We start from the raw sequence: 27962 nt of genomic DNA, 5'->3' as shown, positions 1-27962 counted from the left end.
GAGTTTTAAAATTTTAGTCTAAGTTTAGTCATAGTTCACAGTCTACAGCTAAAAAGTTTGCAAAATTAAAGGGCACCTATTATGCCCCTTTTTACAATATGTAAAATAAGTCTCAGAATGTGTCTGAAGTTTCTTCTCAAAATACCCCACAGATAATTTATTATATCATTTTGAAAATCTTGAGTGGAAGCAGAAACAGGCTGTTTTTGTGCATGTCTCTTTAAAATGCAAATTAGCTGCTGCTCCCCGCCACCTTTTCCAGAATAGGGCAGTGCTTTTGCAGCTCGTTCCTCAGATACTCTGCTAAAAACATCTGTTTGGTTTTGATTATCATGTCTATCATGCTGAAATCATGTTTTAAACCGTATTAAACTAATTTAAACTCACGAGTTACAAAAACAGTCGGTTATGTCTGTGAAGGAAAACAGCTGGGAAAGAAATGGCATGTTTATATTAGATCTAGAATCCACTGCTCTCTCGTCACTTCTGAGGCTGGGATTCTAAATAGTGTTCTGTGCTCGTCAGTGCAGCCAAAGACTGAACAGTTAGCATGCTATGCTAAACCTTTCTCCATGGCGTTAGAAGTGGCACACCGTTGTCGCTTGTAAAAACACAATGGCGACGCCGTGGGTGATAAATTTACTGAGTCGTTCTTTTTCACATTTTCTGGGTTGGTAGATGTACCAGGGGCCCGATTATAGCAATTAAACATGAAAAAAAGTCATATTTTCATGATGCGTCACCTTTAAAAGAATCAGAAAATACTGTTAGTGAACTCTGTGTTATCAATGGTCGAGTCCACATAAAAGGTTGCTGGAAAGCCTAAAGCAGTTGAGTACCCCCTAGATACGATAATGATTGTGCCTGTACAATAAACCAGACAGGGTGATCCTATCTTTGTGCTAATGACCAGCTAAATATACATTATTAAAAAAGGTCAGTAACAATTAAACAAATCATTCATTAAGTATTGATTTGAGCTAAAATTGAATTATTTGAGAAGCAGCAGAGTGCAAAGTGATAGGAGTTGCCTGGGACAACTAGAAGTTGTACAGATTAAAATTTACCAAAATGAAGTACTCCAGAGAGTCACGTAATAAATATAGAAAAGTTTAACCATATTTGTAATACAATCTAAACACAGTAAAACTGAAATGTAAATGTCCATTCCAGCTCATCTGTAGATGACATGAGCAGAAGCATCAGATGTCATCAGCTGCTGTTAAGCACAACGTCAAGTGCTTATTGTGTCTCGCCTTGATTCTTTCCACTTTTCTCATATGTACTGATCTACATTCATTGGCACACACCAACAGATTTTAATTATGGAAATCATTTTGGTTTCATGTAAAAGGCAGCACTGAATGAGGATCAGAAGAGAGGTGGAGCAGGAGGTAGTAAAAAAAACTCAAATGTAGGTCAAACGGAGTGATTCATCAGGGTGGAAATAAAAATAACACCACAGATAGATGAATGAGATCAAAACCTACTAACATTTAAAACTTAAGATTCCTCCATACCACACAAGACTCACTGTAGGCCTGTGTGGAGAAGATACACATACTTTATGATGCCAATTTTTAATCCAGTGGTAGTAGTCAAATATCTTTTTACTACAGCACAGCAAAAACCATCAGACATGTCATGACAAGAAAACAGGTCAAACCCTTTCCGTAAAAAGAGAGGGAAAAAATATGTTTATATTATCTTCCTAAAAAGGGTCGTTGAGCTCATGCATGTTGGCTTTTGACCCTCTCCAGTTTAAAATATTGTCCTTTTCTGATGTTACATAACAACCATCCGAGTCTCAAGAGATGCTGAGTGTGTTAAATAACCACAAACAAAGAGCAGAGCAGAGCGTGGGGAAATAAATGTTCATATTTAGATATTTCCGTTGTTGGGAAGCAGCCCGACACAGGAGGCCGTGTGGCCCACAAGCATATGAGTGAAGTGGCATACTGCCAAGTACGGTGACCCATACTCGGAATTCGTGCTCTGCATTTAACCCATCCAACGTGCACACACACACCGTGAACACACACACACCGTGAACACACACCCGGAGCAGTGGGCAGTCATTTATGCTGCGGCGCCCGGGGAGCAGTTGGGGGTTCGGTGCCTTGCTCAAGGGCACCTCAGTCGTGGTATTGAGGGTGGAGAGAGCGCTGGACATTCACTCCCCCCACCTACAATCCCTGCCGGCCCGAGACTCGAACCCGCAACCTTTGGATTACAAGTCCGACTCTCTGACCATTAGGCCACGACTTCCCCAGGAATATCAGAGCTACTGCTGCTCTTCCATTGGACAGGAAGCTTATGGGAACTCAGTGGGAGAATATCATCTCCCATTTAGCCCTTATTTATGAGAGCACTTACAGGGAAGCACAGCAGCGGGGATCGAGCAGACATAAGAGCTGACGCTGATGACAACGGCAGAACTAGGACACTGTTCTATACATCAAAAAATCCTGAAAATGTATAACGTTTCGACATTAATAATAATAATTAATAAATAAACATTTCTTGAGCAGCAAATCAGCATATTAGAATGATTTCTGAAGGATCGTGTGACACTGAAGAAATGATGCTGAAAATTCAGCTTTGCATCACAGGAATAAATTACATTTTAGAATACATTAAAATATTTTTTACTTTAATAATAATAATTCACATTGTTGATCAAAAAAATGCAGCCTTGATTCAGCCTTCAAAAAACATTTTAAACCAATAAAATAATCTTACCACATTTAAACTTCTGAACAGAATTGTACCCGTTTTTAATACTAGGCTAGTTGTTGTCCTAACAGAAGAATCATTAACAAACCAGCCGTTTCGTTGGCTGACTTCTTGCTTAATTTTCCATTACATCAAACAAATATCACATATGCATCAAACATTTCATTGTCACCCTTAGGACAAGATATGGGAAAAGATACCAAACTAGTTCATGTACAAACACATTTTTCTTTTGTTGAACCAAAAGATCGGTTTTACACCCTTCTCAGAAAGTCAGCTGAAACTGGATCTCTTGAAGCGCTAATCAAAAATAGGAATCAGCTAGTCTCAGTGTAGCTACATATTCACATAAACAGTCTTAGTGGGTACCATCAATGTATTTAGCTGTGTTTAACTTCTGTTTAGCTGTGCATTTGTTGAATGAGCACTATGCTACGTGCGAACTGACTGCACTGTATTTTATTTATAATCTTTTTTATTTCTAACTGTTCTAAATTCATTTGAAATCAATTTTTTAATTTCTGGTTTTATTGTATTTTTTTTTATTGATTATTTTATTTCCATTTATGTAAAGCTCTTTGAATTAACATTGTGTATGAAATGTGCTATATAAATAAACTTGCCTTGCCTTATTATGTTGATGGTGTCAGTGGCATTCATGTTTATCTGAACCAGTTCATGGCCATAGACTTGCAAGTTGTTGGGTTATGTCCCAATCACCTTACTTCACTAAGTAAAAAGCCAAATTGTAAAAGAAACACTCAATCTGAGATGCAATGCAAACAATCAATATAATCACAACCCAGCAGTCATTGTGGACCATCTCAGCACTACATGAGGGTTTGTCCAAACAAGTGAGGGAAATAGCAACGCAGTTCACAACAAAAGTATGTACTAGGACAGACGGGACACTAGACAGTAAATAATGGCAATCAATTAGCTGGTGCTCCATTTGATGTGACAGATCGCTTCGTTTTGTGGCGGTGCTTATTCTCTCAGCCTGTCTGGATGAGTGGGTTTAGGAAAGCCAGGCGCCCAGCAAAATCCCCCAAACATTTCCTGTTAGCTTTAGCCCTATTCTGCATGCCAGAACAGACCAGGAGCCACAACTGTACAACAATCCTAAACAATGCCATTCAAATCTACCAGGAAATGTCATTAAATGTCACTAAAGCAAACATTTAAGCCCCATTTAATATGAGAGAGAGAGAGAGAGAGAGAGAGAGAGAGAGAGAATTCATGCTATAGTCAACACGGTCTAGTGCAAATACAAGAGAAACTGAGAGCACCTGATCTTGTGCAAAGTGTACATAAATAATTACTGATGAATGCTCATGCAAATACTGTGGTTGCTTTTTACGGTTGATGGAAGTGGCACGTTGTTTATACAGCCACTATTTATCAAAGATAAAAGTGTTCATTTATAACATGGTTATAAAACTTTAATTGGGTAAATTAAGTAAGAGGAAAAATTGTGTCTCGTCTCGTACACAAGTGCTTATTAGGAAAGGGATTGTAGCTATCCTAAATTGACATTTGCTCTAAATTGATGTTTGAACCCAAACTTTTGATTTCTTTGCACTTCCTTAATATCAAGATATTAAAATATCAGTATCATCAATAGCATCAATGCAGTGTAATGTCTTCTCCTGGCAAAGGCATTAGCAATCTTTTTCAGCAGCACAATTCTTGCACGCCAGAGTAAACAGCAGAGAGCTGACAGCAAACATCTGTGGTGAAATAAGGCAAATAAGTGATTGTGGAAAATATCTTTTGGCTATTCAGAGGTGTGTTGCCTCTGTACAAAACCCTAAAATCACAATGACTCATGTAGTGACGAAATCGTTAAAGGGATATACATGATCCTACATGAACAAACGCAGTCATCGTTAAGTGAGTTTTTAAATGAAAAAACCTCCTGCATGCTGTCGGGCATTTGTCACAGTTCTCAGCGAGGGAGTGGCTGCGAATGGTCTCTGCTCTAAACTGTGGCTACCATGTGAACAGCGCTTTCTTTATAACATTGTGCCTTCAAGCCAAACTCTTTTGAATGCGTCTAAAATTAGGCAACAAGAGAAAGTCTCAAGACACATCTTGTGATTTTGGTCTGGGTGAATAAGTGAATAATGGTTGATAAATGAGATGTAGAATCCAAAAGTGTTTTAAAGTAAAATTTTGAATCATCCTCTGGTGTCACACACCAGCAAACCAATTTAGCACCCATCTGAATACCTTCACAATAACATTACAATTGCAAAACTTTAAAACAAAAATTGGTTAGGGATGCACACACACATTAGATTTCGGGATGATACCAATAAGACAATTATGTTCATGTGCTGATACCCGATAGATGACTAACATAGAAATCATATACCATTTTCTTCTAAAGAAATGAAAACAAAACCATTCAAAACAAAACCGAAACTCAGTAGCTTTAAATGCTGCTTCAAGTGTTTATATAAAGCTTAAGTTTAGTTTCACCTCAAAATAGAGGGAATTAGCTTGCATTATTAAATGTACAATATCAACCGAGATAGATAGATACATGAATATATGAGAATAAGAATATTTATGAATAACCTATATGATGTCGATGTGTATTGTTTCCACATATAAATCACGGCTATTTGACCGATTTATGACCGGTGACCTCATCCGATCGCATCACCAGGTGAGTTTCAAAGGTTATTTTTCATGCAACTTTATATTTAAAACGGTAAACAACCAAATGACTGCATTTTGAATGGGCAAATCCATATCCGTTTGTTTTGCATTCATTGAGTGGACTTTGACTTGCCTATGTGGCACAGGAACGGAGCATCTGGCACATTAAAAAAAAAAAAAAAAAAAAAAAAAAAAAAAAAAAAAAAAGTCAAAACAGCATCTGGTTCACACAGTGAAAACAGGGTGACTGGACACTAAATGTCAATACAAATGCAAATTTTTGCAGTGTGCCCTGCCACATAAAATACACAAGCACATACTCCTAAACCCAGAATGCAAGGAGACTAATAATCTCAGGCAGGATGAGCCAGCAGGAGAATAACAGTGACGTGATGATCACAGCCAGAGATTTCTTCAAACAGTATGAACACAGTCTCTTATAAATGAGGGGGGATGGTCTGAATGATGGTAAATGGTGAAATGATAAATAATAAATGAACTAACGGGATGGAAATCAGAGATTCAACAGATTCAGATGTGCATAGAGCGACGTGGCTGGGGGAGGAACAGATGAACAGGCTTGCGGGGCACGCAGCCAGAGCTCTCCCAAAAAGTAGGCCAATGCTATGGCTAGACGAAAGCATTCTGCCACAGAGCAAACACCAGAGCAGAAGATGCCGGAGCCCTCTTGAGCTGACAGGGCTGGAAATGAAGTCATTGAAAGTCTGAGGATTTATACCCCTGCATCGTAACATAATTTCTCCCCTTCTCACCCAACATCTCGAGAATAGAACGAATCTAAATGTAATGAAGTCATGAATCGGGATATCAATCCACAGGCGCTGTGACACATATGCTGCTATTAAAATCCCAGAGGCTTTGGAGGTGATGATAAACTTCACTGAAATGACTGACGTGCTGTTTGATGCATGTGCGGGAATGAGTGTAAGAGGTTTCATCTATTCTAGTCGAACAGGTTAACAGATGAGAACTAGAGATGCAGATATTTAAATTCTGGTTGATATGGCAAGCCAATTATCATTTTGATGTTATGGGCGCTAAACAATAAATGGCCGATATTAAGATAATAATATTATTAAAACAATTAATGACATTCATTAAGCTAAATCAACTAAGAATCAAATAAGTTTGATTTCTAGGAAGAAGGATGACCAGGAAAAGTTAATATTAAGAAGTTAATAAAATTACAATCTTACAACTCCTTGGGCACTTTATACATTTGAATATGCATATTGATTTTTCTAGTTGTGCCGCTCTAGAATATTCTATTGGGTATAAATGAGAGAGAAAAAAAAATATTTTTTAAAAATATTTTCCTTCAGTAACAACTGCAAAAGTCATGGCCGCTTTAAATATTGTTGTGAAAAATGGAATCCAAACGTTCAAGAACCACTGCTTTAAATGCTAAAGGTGAATGTGCAATATTAAGAACACGGAGAACTAAATATCTACAAACACTGAAAAAATGCCTGTAATTATCAGACAATAACCCATATGATGCATTTTCTGTCCCTTGAGAAGTCACATTGGAAACAGAAAATATCCAGACATACTCCTCCCTATAAAGACAGAGACATGTTATTAGTCGCAAATAATGACCACCTGCGGACTGTTGTGGGAGAGTGCAAAGGACCATGGGAGCCTAAGGGGGTGCCGTTCATTAAACAGAGAAGCACACTAAGTGAAATAAAGGCTGAAGTTTCAAGAAGCCACAGTGACTCATAGGTTTTAGGCATTCATGCAACTAATGCGACCTGACCGTTGCAGCAGACACGCCACAGAGCACAGGCTTATTCAAGCCCTGGATCTCACCATGCATGTAGAGTCACTGCAGCATCACGTCTTCCACTCTCATATGACTTCAACGATTCACAACAAGAAGATCTGCTTCAGATGAGGTCTGCTTTACAAATTAGAACACCTGCTTAGTCCAACTCAAAATTAAAGCTGCAAGCAGCGATGACGGGCCCAAGCCGTCAGTGCAACCGCCACCCCCGGTGTCATCAGGAAAACAGTGCCCAGCGAGCACATGCATTACAGTAACTCTCTGGCAGTTTGGTTTTAAGGGATACGGCAATTAATGGGTTAATCCAAACCATCAACTCTGTGAAACACACACACAGAACAACATATAACTTTATAACTTTGTAACACTTTACAATAATGTTTCAGTTTTAAACATTAACTATATTAATTAACATGAACAATAAGTATATAGTATTTTTGGTAACACTTTCTATGAAGCCCGTATTTATAATACATAATAAAAGGTATTCTTAAGGCATTATAATGAATGAATAATGCATTATAAATAACTTTATAATATGTTATATGATCTCAAGAATATTCATAAGAACAGTTTTAATGTGAAGTGAAGTGAAATGTATTATAATAGTTACTTATTTGTGGTTATAGCTTTTAAGAGTATGATGATTTATAACACAATGAATACGATCCATCTGTTTAAGTTACAATGGATTATATTTCTCATAGTTATAATATATTATAAGTCTCATATCTTGCCACGTTACTTATGTTACTTTACTGAAAGCAGACAAAGACCACTTATAAGTAATAATAACAATTATATATATATATATATATATATATATATATATATATATATATATATATATATATACACACACACACATATTTTTTTTTCTTTTTTTTTTTTTCTCTCAAACAGCCATAAGATCAGATGAATGTGTAATATGACAAATTCGCTTTGAACCATTTCTATTGTAATATCAGTATGATTATTTTGATGGCACCCTTTAGACAGCTCTGTTGATAAGTAACTCTGCAACTACAAGTCAACTAGCAGTCATGAGAGTATTAGTAGTGTGTCTGCTGAATATACTGTATGCTAACACTTTATTTTGATGGTTCCTCAACAGACAAACTGAGTATAGGATACTTTGCAAGTATGTGAACATTCTACCTAGACCTACCCTACCTAAGTCTACTGATACAATTAGTTTTATATAAACATTCATGCACTCAAGAGATGTCGTAAGGTATTTATAGGCAGCTATAAATGTTTTGTTAGAGCATATATATAATGTTTAATGACTGTATTTTCATACTTTATTAATGATCAATTTAACATTTCTAAATTATGTTATTTACAAACCAGTTATTTAGGAGTTTTCAGTGGATCAAAAGATCACTTAGAAAGTGTAAGTAAATGATTAATAAACTATTTAAAATGTACATTTATAAATCATATTATTTAGACATCATAATAATTGCTCAGTGTGTTAATAAATGCTTTATTAACACATATTCCTGCTTTAATTCATGATTAAGTCAGGTAGTTATAAAACATTTAGCAGTTGCCAGCCATCTATTTTTGTGAGCTCATCTAAAATGAGGACTATTTATACCTTATAAAGCATTTACATTTACATTTAGTCATTTGGCAGACGCTTTTATCCAAAGCGACTTACAATTGGGGAATACAAAAAGCGATTCATCTTGAAGAGGCAGTCAGACAGAGGAAGTGCTCGTAACACCAAGTCTCAGTCATTGTTCAAATAAGTACAAACTAGTAGGTGGAGAGAAAGATAGAGGGAAAGTTTTTTTTTTTTTTTTTTGAGTTTAGGATGAAGTCAAGTACTGCCGAAAGAGATGAGTTTTCAGTTGTTGCTTGAAGGTTGCCAGAGATCCGGCGTTCCGAATAGGAGTGGGAAGATTATTCCACCAGCCAGGCATGGTGAACGAGAATGTTCTGGAGAGTGATTTTGAGCCTCTCTGTGATGGTACCACAAGGCGTCGCTCACTAGCAGATCTCAAACTTCTGGAGGGGATGTAGGTTCGTAATAGTGAGTGGAAGTAGGAGGGTGCAGAGCCTGTGGTAGATCTGTACGCAAGCATCAGTGACTTGAACTGGATGCGAGCTGCCACTGGTAGCCAGTGCAAAGAGATGAAGAGAGGTGTAACATGCGCTCTTTTGGGCTCGTTGAAGATCAGTCGTGCCGCTGCATTCTGAATCATTTGTAGAGGTTTGATTGCGTTTGATGGCAGACCAGCCAGAAGAGCATTGCAGTAGTCCAGTCTAGAAACAACCAGGGCCTGGACAAGAAGTTGCGCAGCATGCTCTGTCAGAAAGGGCCTGATCTTTCTGAAAATTAATCACATTTCTTCAGAATGACTTGCTCTGTGTATGTAATTTATGAAGTGTTTGGAAGCTGCTCTTAAAAGAAAAAAAAAATTGTGCTCTCTTTTTTACTGTAACTTTCAGTAACAACGTTCAAGATATTCTAAATCCGTTAGCAATTTAGCATCGTCAGTATCTTGGCATCATGTTGAAAAAAGTTTGGTGTGAATTACTTGTTTCTGCTTGGAGGAGTATGAATTAATTTGAAGCCTGATTTAAAAAAAAAAAAACACATTAAAATAAATATAGCCGACTTCCTGTTGGCCGTAGCTAATAAATTACTGTAATTTGCACCCTGACTGTAAATTATTGACAGCGTTCTGTGTTGATCTATAGGTGATCCCACCAGTGCAGACAGTGTAGCCTTGGACCATGGAAAGGTACGTATGCAGAATGCATTTATAGTTTTAATTGTTTACTTATTTTATTATTGTTCAAATAGTTGATTTATTTACTATGTCATTTTTAATACACACACACACAAACATAGAAACACAGATTTGTATTTTGTCATTTCATCTGAATATCAACATTTCTGTGCTTTAGTCAGTTAATTGCTCCAATTATACATTTTTTGAGTCTTTTCAATAAATGAGGAATTTATGAACACAACGTTTTTACATTTTACATTTTGAAGCAAAAAACAAATAATTAAAATAATCCTTAGGAAAACAAGAGGCCCCTGCACCTTAGTGGCTTGGGCCCTAAATACACTGAAGTTATCAGGTTATTATAGATGATTTTAGTAGCTCACCACAGAATTTGAAAAGCAAAGCCATTGATTGAAATGAAATGCCTGAGTTCCTTGACTCAACTCAACTCGCTTTATTTCTAAAGCACTTTCAAAAACCACAATGGTCACCAAAGTGCTGTGCATGAAAAAAAACGAATAAAAAACAAAAACATACCCAAATACATAAAATTTACAACACATTATTAAAAGCTAAAGAAAATAAATGCGTTTTTAACATCCTCTGAAATTACCCTAGTGTAGGAGATATTTTTGAGGACAGCGGAAGCTCATTCCATAGTCTAGGATAGTCATAGTCTTAACAGGCAATGCTCAGGGCAGCAGAGTCAGCACAGCAGAATCTGTGAACTATGTTTATCCGAGATTAGGCAGGGTTTCTGTGCTTTGTTGCGAAGCATCTAGGTTTTCATGCTAGCCTTGTTTCCAATGGGATGAACCCTTAGTTGATGCCAGAAGTATGGTGTGATGACACAAGAGCACAGTATCTAAATCCCATCTCCAAATGAGATTCAGGATAAGCCCAACAACAATGGCATGACCATAAGAAAGAAACATGACCATCATGCCTTTCTGCATTTAGGTGAAGATTTATTCAGCCCATTATGTGCTTATTTAAAAAAAAAAAAAATCATTGAACAATCTGTTGTTAGAAACAAACAAACAGGATCTGATCTACGTTTCATAACTCAGCTACAGGAAGCTCAACAAGCTGACATAAGACTTACTATAGGCATACAGACCATAGAAATGGGACCTTGTGATCAGGCAATATGGCCCTGTCACAAATGGGACACTTGCAGTCCAGTGGAATTACATAAGGCAAAATAATTATTTAACATAATACCACAAAACAGAAAAGTCCAGGTTTGTCAGACAAGCAGGTTTGAGTGTATTTAAAAATGAACTGATTTTAACATAAGTCATTACACTTACTATTGTTTATGACATGTACATATAATACAGTATTGTATAAGTTTTCATATGCTTTCACAAAGAGCCAGTACGCAGGGAGAAAATTGAGGATGCACTTAGTTTTAAATCAGTCATTTGCTTGTATACTGTAATCTATATCCTGGTTTTAATGCCACCAGGTATTGACAGAAGCTCACTGAACATTTACTGAATACTGCAAGCAGCCTACTGAGTGCAGAGTATAAGGCCTAAATGTTTACAGTGGAAACAAATACAATTAAACAAACTTAATTAATAAATGTAAACATGTGTATAATGCCTGCAACTCATCATGGGCTGGTTTTACTGCTTTCTTTACGATTAGCACAAAATGTCCTAGTATACAATCGGAGGAGGGGGTGGAGAATGCCTGTATGTGTAGGATAGAAAGAAACAGACAATGTGCCCTGTGCTTGACGGAGAGGGGGGTGGGATATAGGAAGACTACTGCAGCCATCATAAACCTAGAAGTAGCTAGACTGATCAAAAACAAGGCTATGACAGATAGAAGCTCAGTCCATTAAGTACACCCAAAATATAGTAATCCTTTATACCTAGCTTGTGTTGCATATATTTTAAAAGGTGCAAAATTTTAGCCCCATGGAAAAATAAATCCATTGTCCAGTTCCACCGACCATGGTCGATGTGCCATCTTATATTACATATAATATTTGGTTTGCCAGAACTATGTTGCTGTTTTGTCTCCCACAGTGGACTGTAAGTCTGCAAAACATCACTCTTCATACACCAAAACACTAAAGTATCCCACAAAGTTCTCTTGAATATGGAAACTAAACTGAAACTTTTGCTTCATTGCTTCTGCTTACCAAAAACACCCTGTTCTGTTTTCTCTTCCTATCATTTGATTATAGAGCAGATGCTAGGTTTTTATTCAGAGAAGAGAAGGAAACATTGGTATTAAAGTTGACATGGCTCCAGGGATGATTTGGGGACAGCCTCTGTCTGGCTCGGTCCACTCATCCGCTTGTTTCCCAAGCGACAAGTTCAGACGTTCCCCTATGCTTGACAGGATCTAATCTAACTGCTTACACAGGCAGAGACACAGAAAAGAGAGATACAAAGACTGCAAGAGAAGATACAATAATGGACCTGTCTGGCTCTGGAAAAGAAAACCAAACGAGTGAAGGCAAAATAAAAGAGAGCCAGTCTGAGTGCCAGTAAAATGTGTTCGTCCACGTCCATGAAAACACAGTTTAATTAAACATAACCCAATTTTCCTTCTCCGCCTCTTGAGCCAAAGATTTAAAGCACATGAATGCATTCGATACAGGATTATTTTGTTTCATTCTAATTAAGAGTGTTTGTTCTGACATTTTTCACCAATGAATCACTAAAATCTGTATCAAATTACACACACTGAACAGTGTTTTCTTTGCCAGGTGTGTTACAAGACAAAAATTAGTTATTTATAATGAGCTAGTACAAAAGATACAAACATGACCCATGGCGTGGGCATCAACAAGACAAGGAAGTGAGAATCTGTAAATGGAAAATAAGTGTACATGACACCATTAGGTAAAACGGCATGTTTACAACAGCAAACAGGGCTGTTTTACTTAGGAATATTAAGTAAATATATTCACAAAACTTCATTCAGCATTGCTGAAACTGAAAGTAAATATAAGTTCGGTCACATTATGTGTAGCTCAATGCTGAACTTGACCTAGCAATCTGTGTAATAATAACAGTGTGTAATAATAATAATAATAATAATGTGCAATGTTGTTAAGAAAATTACTTTTTGCTCTGAACACTTGTGAAATGTTAAATGCCTTACCAAATAAAGGCATTTTTCAGAACCAATGACAGACTGAATAGAAAAGGTGAATATCATTCAAAAATACTGGGCACACAGTTTATCGATTCATCCCTAGTTACAAGATTAGGGCAATAACAAATTAGGCTTAACAACAAATTCTACTGTTTAAATTAGTGATGTGCTGAATCAACATACAGCTTATGCTGTCACAATTCATTATGAATGGTTCCTTCATCATTAAGCAAGCAGAACCTATGGCACAACTCAAACAGGAAGCTTCCTCAGAACAGTAGACTGTTGAACAGTTGAACACTAGGGATCGACACATGCTGTGACACTGTACTTTTCTCTTGAAATTCTGGGACTGAGAAATTGAGGAACCAGAAAATGTTGTTCCAGTGAAAAATACCAGACGAGCAGGACAAAAAGGTGCCTGCCTTCTTGAATGAAAATAAGAAATCCAAAAGGACAACCTTCTTTTTTTCCCTGAAAAAATGCCTCCGACACAGGAAGGGATCTTTGTCCTTGCATATCTCACGTACCACCAACCCCCATCTTATCAGCCTGAGGTATGTTCAGAGTCATCCTTTCTGTCTCTGAGTCAGGCTGTCAGCACACATATATTTCTTACCCATCCACATGCTAAAAACAGTTAGGCTTATATGACAACTAGGGCCCAAAGACAAGAACACTGGTACAGCCCTCATGTAATGCAGGCTCCAAACTGCGACTAAAATGGTCGCATTTGCGACCAAAAATATTAATTTGCGAGTGAAGTTTTTGCTGAGGTCGCCACTGGCGACTATATATAATTTGCATGAAAGGACTTTTTTCCCGATTGTTTTGCGCTCACATCTTTTGTTATGTTCACGTATTAAACTTACATAAGACGATGCGCATCAAAGTTTTACTGAAAAGAGTTTCAAACAGTCCTCGTCTCTGCCGCACACAGCCTGCTGAACGCAGTGAGAGAGACCTGAAAGGGCCTGTTTACACCTGCTCACTTCATACATTTTCTCTGATCGGATATCTATATGATTTGTTAAAACGTTTCCCCATTTACACTTGGCCACATAAATGTGTCTTCGCAAAACGGATATAAATCCGTTCTTCAATTCCCGCTTCATATGCAAATATAACGGAGTTCACGTCAATGAAAGCAACGGATAATTTTATTAATTATCAGCTAATTTCAATATCAAGAGAGCGCGCGGCATCAGCACTGGAAAGATAGGCTAGTCTCGCTACTTTTAATGAAGAAGATTGTGTGTTGAGCGTCTGCGACTTACTTTCAGGTTCATTCAGTTTGCGCGTCGCTTGCTGAAGAAATACTCCGCTACTCATCCGCGGTGATGCTTGTTGCATTGCGCTGTCATATCTGACTATAACATGCCATATAGCCTATAAAACGCTCTCACACGTCTATTATTTTAATATTATGGGAGGAGTAAAATTACCATATGTGGTTTCAACAACCAGATGCATTTACACTTGTCCGGTCGATCTTCTTATCGAGATCTTAGTCTATATGCTGTGTTCTGTTAATGCATGGACTTCCTGTTATTTGAAGCGCACTTGCCATCCAGTAATCGCAAAAAGCTTTGTGCTGTCTTACTTTTTAATAAACAAAGTATCAGCTTTAAAATGCTAGGAAATTCAAATGCGGTTTGGGTGCTCTTTAATGCGGACCACAAGCGCACACTTTCGGTAATATAAACAGCAGCACCCCGCGTCCACACGGTCCGTGTATGCGTCCGGATCGCGCGAGCGGAGAGTATCGCACTTAATGCTCAGGCGCGATCTCTTTAGCACCTCAGTTAAAGCAGCAAGTGAACCCATTATATATTTCGATTTACTACTATAGTATGAAATGAACATGATCAAAAGGTAGGCAATAAGAAAGCCTATACTGGCTTACTGAACTTACTGAAATGTTTTATGTAAAAGCTGCGTTCAGTGTTTCAAACTGAGGAAATGTATAAAGCTTGTAAACATTGCATTGTAATACATTTACCTCAGAATAACCACTCAGTGTCCATAAACTCATCAGTCAGCTAGAAAAATAACTATAAAGAGGAGCGTTTTGCTATATTCATGCGCTGTTGCATATTAATATTTTTACTTATTCTGTTGTACATGATTCAACTCCTCCTATAAAATAGCATTTTACTAATGAAGAAAAACAGACTGAATGTGTGAAAGACCTGACAACATTTATAGGATGCACTGCACTCAGTTGCCAAGTGATGCTTCTGGTCCATGATATTGGTACAGATTCGGTGTAACGAACAATTCTTTGTGACTGTATATTTCAAGTTGTAAAAGACATTTAATTCACACTTTAAGTGAACCTTAGTCGTTTATTCTGTGGCACCTAAAAAAATAATTTGGCGCCTAAGTTTTTCTTTTATAGGAGCCAATGGCTCCTTACTCGATTTTTTTGTCTGGAGCCCTGTAATGGACTTATGTAAGAGGCAGCACAAATGGCTTTTTAACTTGCACATGCATATAAACACACGCCTCACTGAAAGCATGACTGCTCGGTTGTCTGTGCATGAGGAAATGAGGCCCCTCACAGAGAAAACTCAACGGAGAGCTCCCAAACAACCTTACAGTAGTGTATTAGTGTATAGGCTTAGACCGAATAAGGGATCAGAATAATCACAGAGACTTTTGGCTGGACTCCCACCCAGAACTCCCCATTAACCACCTAGCAACCACACAGTACACCCTAGTAACCACATAACTGGACAACCCACAACACCCTAGTACCATGGTGTTTTGAACCACTTAAAACAGGTCTTATTTACCAAGTGTGCATATGCACAGATTTTGAACAAACGCAGATTTATTCACAAACAAATCATGATTCACTAATAACGTTCATACTGAAACGTAAAAAAAAATTATAAAAAAAAAATAAGTTATTAGAACAACTGAAACCACACATGTACAAAAATCACATACTCTGGGTGGCCTTATAATCATGTTAAGATGAATTTTTACATGGATATTTAATTCAAAATTTTCATCGTATACAGTGAAAGATTAAGAAAAGCTGCCTTATAGCTTGAGTCTTGAGGTTTCTCTGAATAACAACGCAGATATACGTATCGACGGTTGGCTAATGAGATGTCTGCAATCTGGGTCTGTATTAAAGGTTTGTGTTTGAACTGGTTTTGAAGATGGCAAACCTGGCATTGCTTGTGGAACTTGCTGCGCGTCTCTTAGATGAAAGAGCCTCATATATTTGCTGAGAGTGACGAAAGGAAGTAAAGTAAAGGTTGTGGGGAAAGCCCTTATATGGAGATGGAGCACACGGTCAGTCTTTTAGGACACTGCAAATGCTGAATAGTGTAGACCAGCCACATTAGCCCAAAATTAAGGCTCACTCATGGATTATGCAGTCACTTATTTCAACTAGACAAAATGTCAACACGTTCTTCCGATGAAATGTCAGACTTCTCTCTGGTGATGTATGCAGGGCACCAATAATTTTTATGTTTCTGACTTATTTAAATCAGTGAAATAATGAAACAGTCACATGAACTGAAAATGTAAACTAAAAAAAAACTCAACACTAAATAATTGTAACAACATGCAGTGCTGCAGTTCTTGTGAGAACAGCCTACATAATAGGAACCAGTCGGATGAGGAACAAGCCAGAGTCATTTTACTTTAAAAACATCAATCCATATGTGATAAAATCAAACATTTGATATGCATGGATCAGTGATTTCACATTTACCTATACTCTATGATTATACAATGTTACTAGCATTAATCAATACAGCTACAGCTTCATACAACAGCAGACACGATACCATGACAAACCAGCAAACAAAGCACAGGGGCTGGCAGACCAGTTGCCTTCCTAATTCAATCCTTCTTATCTAATACTCGATTATATAATGTCATTGCTTACTACTCGGAGCTCAGACTGAAAGCGTTATCCCGCTAAATCATTATCAGCCTCATCCTGCTATATGTGCCATACAGATCCAGCTGCAGCAATGGGAAACGGTTTGAAGGTATAGGCTAAACAATCACATAAGCTTCAAAATTATTAGGGAGGGCATGCATGGCACTTTGAGAATGATATCATCACACAATCTGTGACATGAAGAGCAAGATTAACAATTTAAATTAGTTTTTTGTTTTTTTTTAATAAAGAACGAAAGATTTGTCTGAAACTAAATGATGCTGACGTTGAAATCATGCGACCATGATTAAGTTTGTTTATAGACTACATTTAGCTTTTTGCTTATGCTGATTGTGTTTAAGCATACACTTAATGGTCACCTAGCTTATTCTTTCTGCAAATATCCCAAAAGCCAATGGAAAAATTCTGCAAATTTGTTTTTGTCGAGGGAAGCAAGCTGATGCTAACTTAGCCTTCAAAAACATGTCATCAATGCAGCGCTCTATTACAGTCAACACATAGTGCGAGTTGAAATGTCAACCCACACTTACATGCTGAGAAGAGTGAACACAAAGGTTCCCTACAGAGGAGAGGTTAACATGCAATATGCTGACATTCCCATGTTTTAAACAGCAGTTGAATGATCGGTTCACTGTTCATTAATCAATGACCGAAAACAATGTAAACTCAGAAAGCCGAGATTGTCATGGAGGGTTTTTCCCCAGTTTGGACATCACTGCAGACTGTGTACTCAGTCATATAGGGAACATGGGGCCCCTCCCCTTATGGCCATGCTATGGTGCCCTGAAAAGGGGCCAAGGAGGGTTTGTTTTATCCAGACGAATTGCATAAAAGTTATTCTTTGTATGGTCTCAATGCCAAGTGAGAAAATGGACCCAGTGACCAAGAGGTGGTGTTTCCAAGGCAACCTGAAGCCCACCCCAAGACCCAAGGGTAGCGGAGGATGGGCAAAGAACGGTAACAAAACTCTGAAACATGTACAGTCACACACAAGAGTATTGTACAAACTGTACTTCATATCGATGTTTAGACAGCTATAGAAGAATTCATATGTTCACGTTTTTTATATTTAACTTACAGATCTCAGCTTAAGTTTTGCTTCAGTTTGTATTCTATTCTAATCTATTCTATCAGTTTAAATAGTTTGTTTTGATCATATATTATGTTAGGGCTATATTATAAACCTGATAAATAATTGACTTTTTCCAAATCTTTGACTTTGAGTCTCTTGCTCATCAAGGCTGTATTCATTTAAAAAATACAGAAAAAAACTGTTATATAGTGAAATATTATTGCAATTTCTAATATTGGTTTCCTATTTTAATACCTATACTTTAAAATAGTATTTATTCCTGTGATCAAAGCTGAATTTTCAGCATCATTACTCCAGTCTTCAGTGTCCCATGATCCTTCAGAAATCATTCTAATATTCTGATTTATTATCAGAGTTGAAACTGTTGTGCTGCTTCATATTTTTTTGGAACCTGTGTTTCTTTTTTCTTTGATTCTTTGATTAATAAAAAATGTTAAAGAACAGCATTTATTCAAAACAGAAATATTTTCTAACAATAGAAGTCTTTACTATCCATTTTATCCATTTAACACATCCTTGCTGAATAAAGTTTATTTAACTTTCTTTAAACTTTTTAAAAGTATCTTTAAAAAAAGAAAGAAAAAATTCTGACCCCAAACTTTTGAATAGTTTATATTGTAACACAAAATCTCTATTTTGACACTGTTATTTTTAACTTTTTTTTTTTTTTATATCACAGGTCCCAAAAAATACAGTATAAAAAAAATTAATTAAAAAAGCAGTACAACTGTTTCCAACATTGATTAAAAATCAGCATATTAGAATGATTTCTAAAGGATCGTGTGAGAAAATACTGTTTTGCTTCACAGGAATTAATTACATTTTAAAGTATATTAAAATAGAAAACATTTATTTTAAATTGCAATAATATTTCACAACATTATTTTGTGAAATAATATTCAGTATGTGTTATCAGATAAATACAGCCTTGATGAGCATAAGAAACTTATTTTAAAAACTTTATTGATCCAAACTTTTGAACTGCAGTGTATTGTACAGTAAAAATGTGTTCTCAGGTAACCTAAAATGTACATCATTTAGTTACATCAAGGGTCAAATCAAATATAAATAGCACATTAAAGTTAAAAGTTACACACTTTTTTGTGTGCAAGCTGTACAGGTCATAAAGAATGTTTTTGCTCAGGTGCCCGAAATGTCTGCCCAATAGAGAAAAGTTTTGCTCAGCAAGAAAAAAATTAGAGGGAGCATTGCTCCCACGGGTCCTTAAATTTGATAAAACTAAATATGATAGGCCTTAGACAGTTTTAAATGTTAAATGGTATAAGAAATAATTTTTCAAATTGCCTTAAATAGATTTTTAAGAATTCTGCAAATACCTTGTAAATAGTCAAATTAAACTCTTTCCTTGATATTCGTTGACATTTGTGCATTGAAAATGTTTTTGATTGACATTTATGGTCTTTATATTATTTGGGCTAGTTAAATTAATTTTCGGGCTACTAAAATCTGAAGAGTACCTGCCCGAAGGGCTACCAGGGATTTTGACATTTTACGAGCCCTGAAGCATTCATAATAATTCTGTGAAAGGGGACAGCTGTTTATGTCTCACAACGATTTCAAGGCTTGCATATGAGCCTGTGCGTTTTGTTGCTGGAGGCGTGGAGGAAGATGTCACAGCAGTATGTGACATTCTCAGCTATTATAATTACAGAAGAAAGAAATGGACAGGAGGAGGAAAAGAAAGAATAAGGAAGAGAGAGGAGAAAAGCCTCTGGCTGGCTGTGGGTCTGATTGTGTGCCAAAGCAGCGCCATGTCCTGCCCATAACTGCAGGCTGTCCGTTTCTCTCACTATTTTAACTTTATTCCCTCTAAACTCTGATTTTTTTTTTTTTTTTTTTACCCTCACTGCTCATTGAAAACAAGCACTCATGTGGCAACAGGAGACACACATGTGAGGAGTGCTCTCACTAGTCTCCATTCTGAAGTCAAACTGTAGATCAAGATCAACCACTAAAACAGAGTGAACTTAAGTATTTGTTAGTAGAGTTGGTTCTGCAAAGTTTTGTTCCATTTTAAAAGTAACGACTCTGTTGTTCTCACCCAGCCATAAGCGCATATATGATCATTCAAATATGAGATCACATGACATGCAGTTTGAACACAGCAAATCTGATTAAACTTAACCCATCTGTATTTTATAAGTGCTGCAAGCTTTCCTAAAAAAGCTGATATATTAAACAGAGAAATCGTTTCTCACATGACTCAATTATCCTGCTTTTCTAAAACGAGATTTAAAAAACTGAATATTCTGACTGTTTTTGTAATTTTGCAACTAAACAAAAGGACCATTCTGCAAAGCCCCAAATGCTGGAAGATGTTAACAATACATGCAGGTTATTTGCTCCCCTCTACACCTTGCACATTATCTGGATATTTATTGTCTCAATAAACAAAATAATATACATCTATTCTTTAGTGTGAACTTTTACATGATTTTTTGCAATCTGAGATAGTTTTAAAGATATAAAAAAAAACATGACAACTCAATTCAGAAATATATGATTGGCCTTCCAGACCTATTTTATATTTGAAGCAGAAAACATTCATTTTATCTTCTAAATAATAAATAAATAATTTTATCTTCTGTGCACGCTCCATCTGTGCATGTTATTCCAAAGAAAACTACATAATCATTGATGTAGTTGAAGAGACTTTACTTTTCAGATGATGTTGTGAAACGCTTGCTGCTCTGGTATGTAATGCAAATTATGTAATGTAATGCAAATTATGGAAATAAAATGTTTATTTCACTTTGATAATAAAAGCTTGCAAAGTTTGCCAAATAACAACAACACAGGTATTTATGAGCTGTGAGTTTGTGCATATGATGCAATTCACCGTTTCTTTTCTTTTTTTTCACCATTAGGTATGAAGTCATCCTCACAATTTTAAATATGTTATTTTTTCCATTTACCTTACTTACAAGGTTACATTGCAAGAACCAAAAGCGGACATCTTTCTGTCTCACAGTTCTAGCATATCAATTGTTGTACAAAAGCACAGTAATACAAGCTCTGTAATCAGCCATTATGAAAATAGTAGTGAGTTCGCATATCAGCCCGTTATTAAAATCGTCTGATAGGACGTCCGACGGCTGGCACAGGGTTTTCATTGTGTTCTCGTCTCACACCAGGTACTGCGACCTGCGTCAGCACCCTGTGTGCTTAGTCAACATATGACCAACCCTAATCCACCACCTGTCCACGGTGGATGCCACATCAGCCTGGCACAGAGAGCAAGTGCAGATTATCATTGATATGCACATATTTGAATGCATTAAACATTCTCAAAGTAACAGAGTTTGTTAGTGATCAGGGCAAATTTAGGCTTGAGCAGTGGACAGCAGCCTGTTACTTTTAAATACATACAATCCAAGCGGTTCATGGTCTGAAAGAGTTTCTATGAGGCTTTACCTATACACTAAGCTTGAAAAACAAAAACTGACCATAATTCATGATAATGGCCATAAAAACGTGCTGCCACAAAATTAACCTATATACATTTATGCATTTAGCAGACGCTTTTGTCCAAAGCGACTTACATTGCATTAAAGTTACAATTTTTACATTTTATCAGCTCTATATAAGCTGATGCCAAAGTTCAACAAAGCCTTAAAAAATTAAAAACACATAAAATACTACTACAATTGTTAAATGCTCACGTACAGAATTGGGAAGCCTAACAATATATGGTGGGCTGTCTATTTTCTGTACATTGTGTACCCTCTATCCACAATTTACATTAACAGCGAACAGCTGGTGGACCAGTACTACTTTCAACAGGCTGTCAGCACATTTCTTTACAAGATGCAAGCAATTCCACAATAATCAATGATATAAACAAAGTATTTGGTTCATATTATTGGACGTCTTTTGATAGGAAGCTTATAAATACATCCCACCTCTGAGGCTAGTGAACAAACGTTAGCATCTAGCATGAAGCTATCATTAGAAACACAGTGGTAAATGATGTCGTTGTCAAAGTATTAATGTTTTTTTGTGGCGCAGCTTGACAGGGAGATACATTATAATAGCATTTAAACATCCAAAATATTTTGACTCACCAGCACAGGAGAGCTAAAACGGCGCACAGCAACAACACGCGCAGCTTCTTCATTATCTTCCCGCGGGGACCAACATCCTCGCTTTTTTATCTATTCACCTCTAATACTGACGACAGAGGCCAAGACTAGCTAATAATGCTAATTGTTGACAACTGTATTAAGGTAAGGGGGTGTGTTTGGCGGTCCAGAACAAACAGTTGGGCTAGTTTCTCGTTTAAACCCCCCGTTGAGAAGCGCTGGCTGGCTGCTTCTCTTCTGCTGCTGTTGCTTCGGCTGCCCAGCGCTTACGGCTCCTGCTGCCCCAGCCTCGGCCAATAGGAATCGAGTATTACTTTAACCCCGCCCACTCCTCGAGGTCTAGATGAGTTGGAAGTTTTCTCATCAGACGCGTCACCTCAAAGATAAGAGATTTGAAATATTGCTAGAACATTCATATGGGAGCATAATTCAGCTACTTTGTTATATTTAATATTTAAAATTTATATTTAATGTTTAAAATATGACAGTCATCTACATGGGAATGACCTCTCATAGGCAGATCAATTCTTCGACTTTATAAACACTTCAATATCCATTTAACAGTTAAATTACTATCCTAGCTCTTTTTTATAAAAAAAATATAAGCTTTTTTTTAAATAACTTTTGCGGAAAACGTTTACTTAGTGGATTGTGCGCCACCCATAGAAAGTTTCAGACGCAATAATTTTGGCCCTTTATATATATATATATATATATATGTGTGTGAGTGTGTGTTTAAATGAATTGGATGTACATATTATATGCCTATTTTTTAATTTCTCTGTATGTTTTTATATTTCCCCTGGGGATATAAATTATTGTATTATTATGCATAAGGAAAATAATTATTTTCTAAATAAAAAATGAGAAAAGAACCGGTTCTTGGGAAAGAAACGATTCGCTGAAATGAGTCCGACTTTCTCATCACTACTATAAATACTTTCGTACTATGCAGCGCAGAACTACATTTCCCATAATGCAACAGTTCAGGACGTCGCGTTATGTGCCAGTGTACGTGCACATAAATATTTAATACATTCTCGTAAAACACGTGTTCGCTAATTTTAAACAATTTTTATTAATTTCTTATAAAAAAGAGGAAGTACCTGTGCTGGCAGATTTAGAAACCTTATAAACATTTCTACATTTGTGAGGCGGGGTCCTCAAGTCACAGCACTGTCCCGAGCAGCTGCTGAAGTTTACATAAGAACAACTTTCATCGGTTGTTGATAAAGTTTTTGAAGTTTATGAAGATGCGATGGAGTATGGAGGTGTTGAGAGAGTGTGATCAGTCTCTGGACAGTGACTTGACCTTCACTCTGACAGCCTGTATGTTGGTGATACTGGAGATACTGCAAGACGTTATAACTCCATCATTTTATTAGATAACAGTCTGCATTCGTGTTGTAGTATCAGCTAAGTTGAAAATACATAATATGATATATGAGATAATAAAAAGAAATGTTCTACATTAAGTTAGCACAACTTAAAATACCACAAAACATAAAGGTAACTTTAATTCAAAGATATATAAATCGTGTGAATTGCATTTGTTAATGTTTAAAGTAAGCAATATGGATTAAAACATGACATATGAATGAAAAATATGAATTAATTTGTATTTATGTAAACATTTGAAGTGAAAGTGAGTGACTATACTTTTTTCTGTACTGCAAAACAGCAATGTAGTTAAATATAGGCAAAACATTAAAAAAAAATTAGATAACATTTAATTTTTATATTAATATTCTTGTATTTATTATTGTAAAAAAGTTTTACTTCATATTTAACCCCAATTTTTTTGGCCAGGTTTTAAAACAAACTGCAATAATTCTCTTTTATACATGATCTAATGCAATACAGTATGCTGCATTATGAAAATTACACTTGAAGTTGTGACACAATAGTGAAGTTGGAGAAGTGACACAATGGAGATAAAGGTCATTTTGGGAGAAGGAAAATGTGATTCTGTATCATGCCCACAGGAGTAAGCTGAAAGCTTCATGCTGTGAGGGCAGAATCAGCAGATCCTTCTGTTGACTCATCATTAATGGAAATCTGTGTGTCTGTGTGCAGGTTCTGGATGGAGCGAGTCTAGATGTGGACTTCTACTTGCAGTGGCCCAGCGGTCACATTATAGCCACTGACTACAGAAAGTCTGATGGGGTTCATACGTACGTTTTACTCACTATCACAGTTTAGTCATACACACTGAGGTAATAACTTCCTGATTATCTGTGCTTGATCTTTCTTCACTCCTTCACTTAGTCTCCCTCTTCAAACAGAAGAGGGAGACTACATGTTCTGTTTTGATAATACATTCAGTGCGGTTTCTGAGAAAGTCATCTTCTTTGAGTTGAGTTGATGGCCAATATGGGAGAAGGCGAGGAATTGGAGGATTGGAACGCATACGTGCAGGGAGCAGACCTTCTGGACATGAAGCTGGAGGATATCATGGTATGAAAAACACGTCTCAGTCAGCGCATGATGTATAGTACTGTTCAAAAGTTTGGGGTCAGTAGTTTGTTTGTTTCTGAATGAATGAAAGAAAGAAATTATTAATACTTTTATTTAGTAAGGATGCATTAAATTGATCAAAAGTGACAATAAAGACATTTATCATGTTAAAAAAGCTGTTCTACTGTATACTTTCTATGCAGCAAAATATATATTATATTATTAATATTATATATTAAAAATATATTTGGCAGCACAGCTGTTTTCAATACTGATAATAGAAAGAATGTGGAGTCATGACTGCTGAAATTCATTACAGGGCTAAATTACATTTTAAAATATATTCAAATAGAAAACTGCTATTTTAAATGGTATTTTTTATTTTTTTATATTACTATTTTTACTGTATTTTTAATCAAATAAATGCAGCTTTGGTAAGCATAAGAGACTTATTTTTTCGAATTTTATTGTAATATCTTTTAATATTTGCAAATCTGTTCAAACACCAGACACATCAAGGAGTCTTTCCATATATGGAAAATAATATAATAAATTAATCTATATTCTATCTACGTTACTATTTACTAGTTTTACTCAGTGCTACAACATTTGTGACCCTGGACCACAAAACCAGTCTTAAGTGTCAATTTTTCAATGTACATCATATGGAAGCTGAATAAATAAGCATTCCATTGCTGTATGGTTTGTTAGGATAGGACAATATGTGGCTGAGATACAACTATGTGAAAATCTGGAATCTGAGGGTGCAAAAAAATCTAAATATTGACAAAATCGCCTTTGCAAGTTCTTGGCAATGCATATTACCAATCAAAACCGAAGTTTTGATATATTTACGGTTGGAAATTTACTAAATATCTTCATGGAACAAATAATCTTTACTTAATATCCTAATGATTTTTGGCATAAAATAAAAATGCATATTTTGACCCATGCAATGTATTTTTGGCTATTGCTACAAATATACCCCAGCGACTTAAGACTGATTTTGTGGCCCAGAGTCACATTTAGCTACAAATGGCTCTTTGTTTATGAAATGATATTTAAGAATTTGTAAGCAGTAATCAGAAAACAGCAGGAAATATATATTGGGAAGTCACTGGTCAGAAGGTGTGGTAGCCCCAGCTATTGTTATGGAATTGGACAAGCAAGTAAATGACACTACACTATTGAAATGCACTTACATTGTGGTTCAATCCACTTTTTGATTCCAAGTAAGTGGAATAATTACCTTCCTATTCACAGATGTCAGTGTTTGGGCTTGAACACTCTGAGCATATGGCAGTAGTCGGTCGGTCTGTCAGTTAAGGTGACATTTGTTTGAACCGAAGCAATGTAGATAACCTGACAAGGCATGCCAACTACCAGCATGCCGTGCAGCACAGGTGGTGTCAGTGTGACCCTGAGTGCTTGTGAAATGGTCTGATAGTAAAGGACCGGGGACCGCTAGACAAATACTTGACTGTTGTTCTTGAAAGAAGTGTAGGCCTACATAAACTGATTCTATATTAACAAGCTATTTCAAGAAGCAAAAGGAAGTTTTCCAATTAAAATCACATCTGTGCAGGAAATGGTGTGTTTCTATTGGGTCAAAGTTCTGATGTTGACTTTGTTTACCTGCCGTTGTTTCAGAGTGGAGATATTATCGATCTCTTAGACGTTTGTGTGGGACTGCTTATGTCTCGGCCGTTAGTTATTTTTGCTTTAATCCTGAAGACAAAGTTATTTCAGGTTTATTTGTTGAGAATACTGATTTAAAACACAGTTTTTCTTCTTTTATCCTCTAAAACACACAAACACTCTCTGAACTAACATAAAGGAACTGTGGGAAATTGTGGGAGTTCATATGTTGGGAGTTCAAATATTTGTATTTTCATTTTTTTAAACAACGTAATACTTTTATTCAGCAAAGATGCATTAAATTGACCAAAAATGACAGTAGAAATTTATAGAATCAGCATATTAGAATGATTTCTGAAGGATCATGTGACACTGAAGTAATGATGCTGAAAATTCAGTTTTCATCACAGGAATAAATTACATTTTAAAATGTATTCACATAGAAAACAGTTGTTTTAGATTTGTAATAATATATCACGATTTTTACTGAATTTTTCAATCAAATAAATGCAGCATTGGTGAGCATATTAGACTTCTTTCAAACTAATATTCAGTGTTAGTGTATGCAAGTAATGTTCACATTCAGAGTGTGTGTTTCTTTGCAGGACACCATCAACAGCGTGGAATCTCGACTTCAGATCCAGACATTGCTAAGAGCTTTCGAAGCCCGCGACCGTAACCTGCAAGAGAGCAACTACGAGAGGGTCAACCTGTGGTCGTGTACCAACCTTGTCGTCATGGTGATCGTATCCGGGGTCCAGGTGTACTTGCTGCGCAGCCTCTTCGACGACAAGAGGAAAACACGCACATAGCTGCCTCTACTGCTACTGACTGAAAAATACAAACACACACACACACACACACACCTCTGTCCTTACACATTCAGCTCCATCCTCCGTTTGCTCCCATCAAGTGTCCTTGGACTGATAACAGCTCCACACTTTTTTATGTCTCAAGACAATCATTTTCTACTTGACTAAGCCGATAAAATGAGAAATTGAAGTTGATCTCTAAGCTGCTGCTATGTGACAGATCTAACCAGGGACATATTGTTTTTAGTTTTAAATCTATATTATTAGACTATCAGAGATTGAGTAGTTTTGCGTTTTTGTAGTTACTGAAATCTTCCAAGCACTGATATGCAGCACGTTTCCTATTTTTGTAACAAGCAAAAGTATTTAAAGCTTTTATGAGCCATACTGTATGATGTCTGATTAAAATATTGAATGCTTTTTTGTACGTTAGCCACACCCACGCCCATTTTCTGTTTGCTTTACTTGTCTGTTACTGATCATTTTATGAAGAGACGCACCCAATACACAGATGCTGTGACTCTTTTCTTATTAACAATTTTTAATAGTTCACGGCGCTCATTGTTTTTGTCCTGGTCTATTAATTTATTTCAACATAAATTAAAAATGCAATTCATACCTGCAATGACTTGAATTCACTTCTAATTTCTGAATTAAAATGTATTTGAATATTTTTTTGGGGAGGCATGAAGTCAAAAATGTTGACTGTCCTGATATCATAATGAAGATAAAATCTTGATTTATTTATTTTAAATTTGAACTGATTTGCAGCAACTTAACATTTATTTCTCTAATAATTATTCCAAAACTACTGTCCACCAAATCAGAGTTATGTAATGATCAAAGCA

At 36.4% G+C, this 27962-nt stretch overlaps 2 protein-coding genes across 7 annotated transcripts in view; one reads left to right on the top strand and one right to left on the bottom strand.

Annotated features, from left to right (window-relative positions):
• LOC306843448 (SUN domain-containing ossification factor-like) overlaps nucleotides 1–22480 on the bottom strand; it is a 53795-nt gene extending 31315 nt beyond the window's left edge. For 2 of the 3 annotated variants that reach the window (XM_079374963.1, XM_079374964.1), the window contains exon 1: nucleotides 22190–22461. In XM_079374963.1, the coding sequence (XP_079231089.1) occupies nucleotides 22190–22242 (53 nt within the window). In that variant the 5' untranslated portion in view covers nucleotides 22243–22461. Of the gene's footprint in view, nucleotides 1–22189 lie in introns of all 3 variants that reach the window. The other variant, XM_079374965.1, reaches the window with a different exon arrangement.
• An 876-nt stretch (nucleotides 22481–23356) lies between these two features.
• Nucleotides 23357–27737, top strand: LOC306843584 (transmembrane emp24 domain-containing protein 5-like). Of its 4 annotated transcripts, none has more exons than XM_079375120.1 (4): nucleotides 23357–23716; nucleotides 24284–24423; nucleotides 24564–24664; nucleotides 26908–27737. In XM_079375120.1, the coding sequence occupies exons 3-4, from the start codon at nucleotides 24572–24574 to the stop codon at nucleotides 27112–27114; spliced, it is 300 nt and encodes a 99-aa protein (XP_079231246.1). In that variant the 5' UTR covers nucleotides 23357–23716; nucleotides 24284–24423; nucleotides 24564–24571; the 3' UTR covers nucleotides 27115–27737. The 4 variants fall into 4 exon arrangements, with proteins under 4 accessions (XP_079231246.1, XP_079231243.1, XP_079231244.1 ...); XM_079375117.1 differs by having other exon boundaries at nucleotides 23370–23536; nucleotides 24533–24664; XM_079375118.1 differs by having other exon boundaries at nucleotides 23378–23536.
• The last annotated feature ends 225 nt before the right edge of the window (nucleotides 27738–27962 follow it).

The sequence above is a fragment of the Barbus barbus genome, assembly GCF_936440315.1.
Source record: "Barbus barbus genome assembly, chromosome: 24".
Lineage (NCBI taxonomy): Eukaryota > Metazoa > Chordata > Actinopteri > Cypriniformes > Cyprinidae > Barbus > Barbus barbus.
This window is presented reverse-complemented; position numbering and strand designations above follow the sequence as displayed.

Coding starts and splice junctions, on each gene's coding strand:
- LOC306843584 (XM_079375120.1), top strand. CDS start 24,572: ATGGCCAATATGGGAGAAGGCGAGGAATTGGAGGATTGGAACGCATAC. Junction 24,665..26,907: donor TGAAGCTGGAGGATATCATG/GTATGAAAAACA, acceptor GTTTCTTTGCAG/GACACCATCAACAGCGTGGA.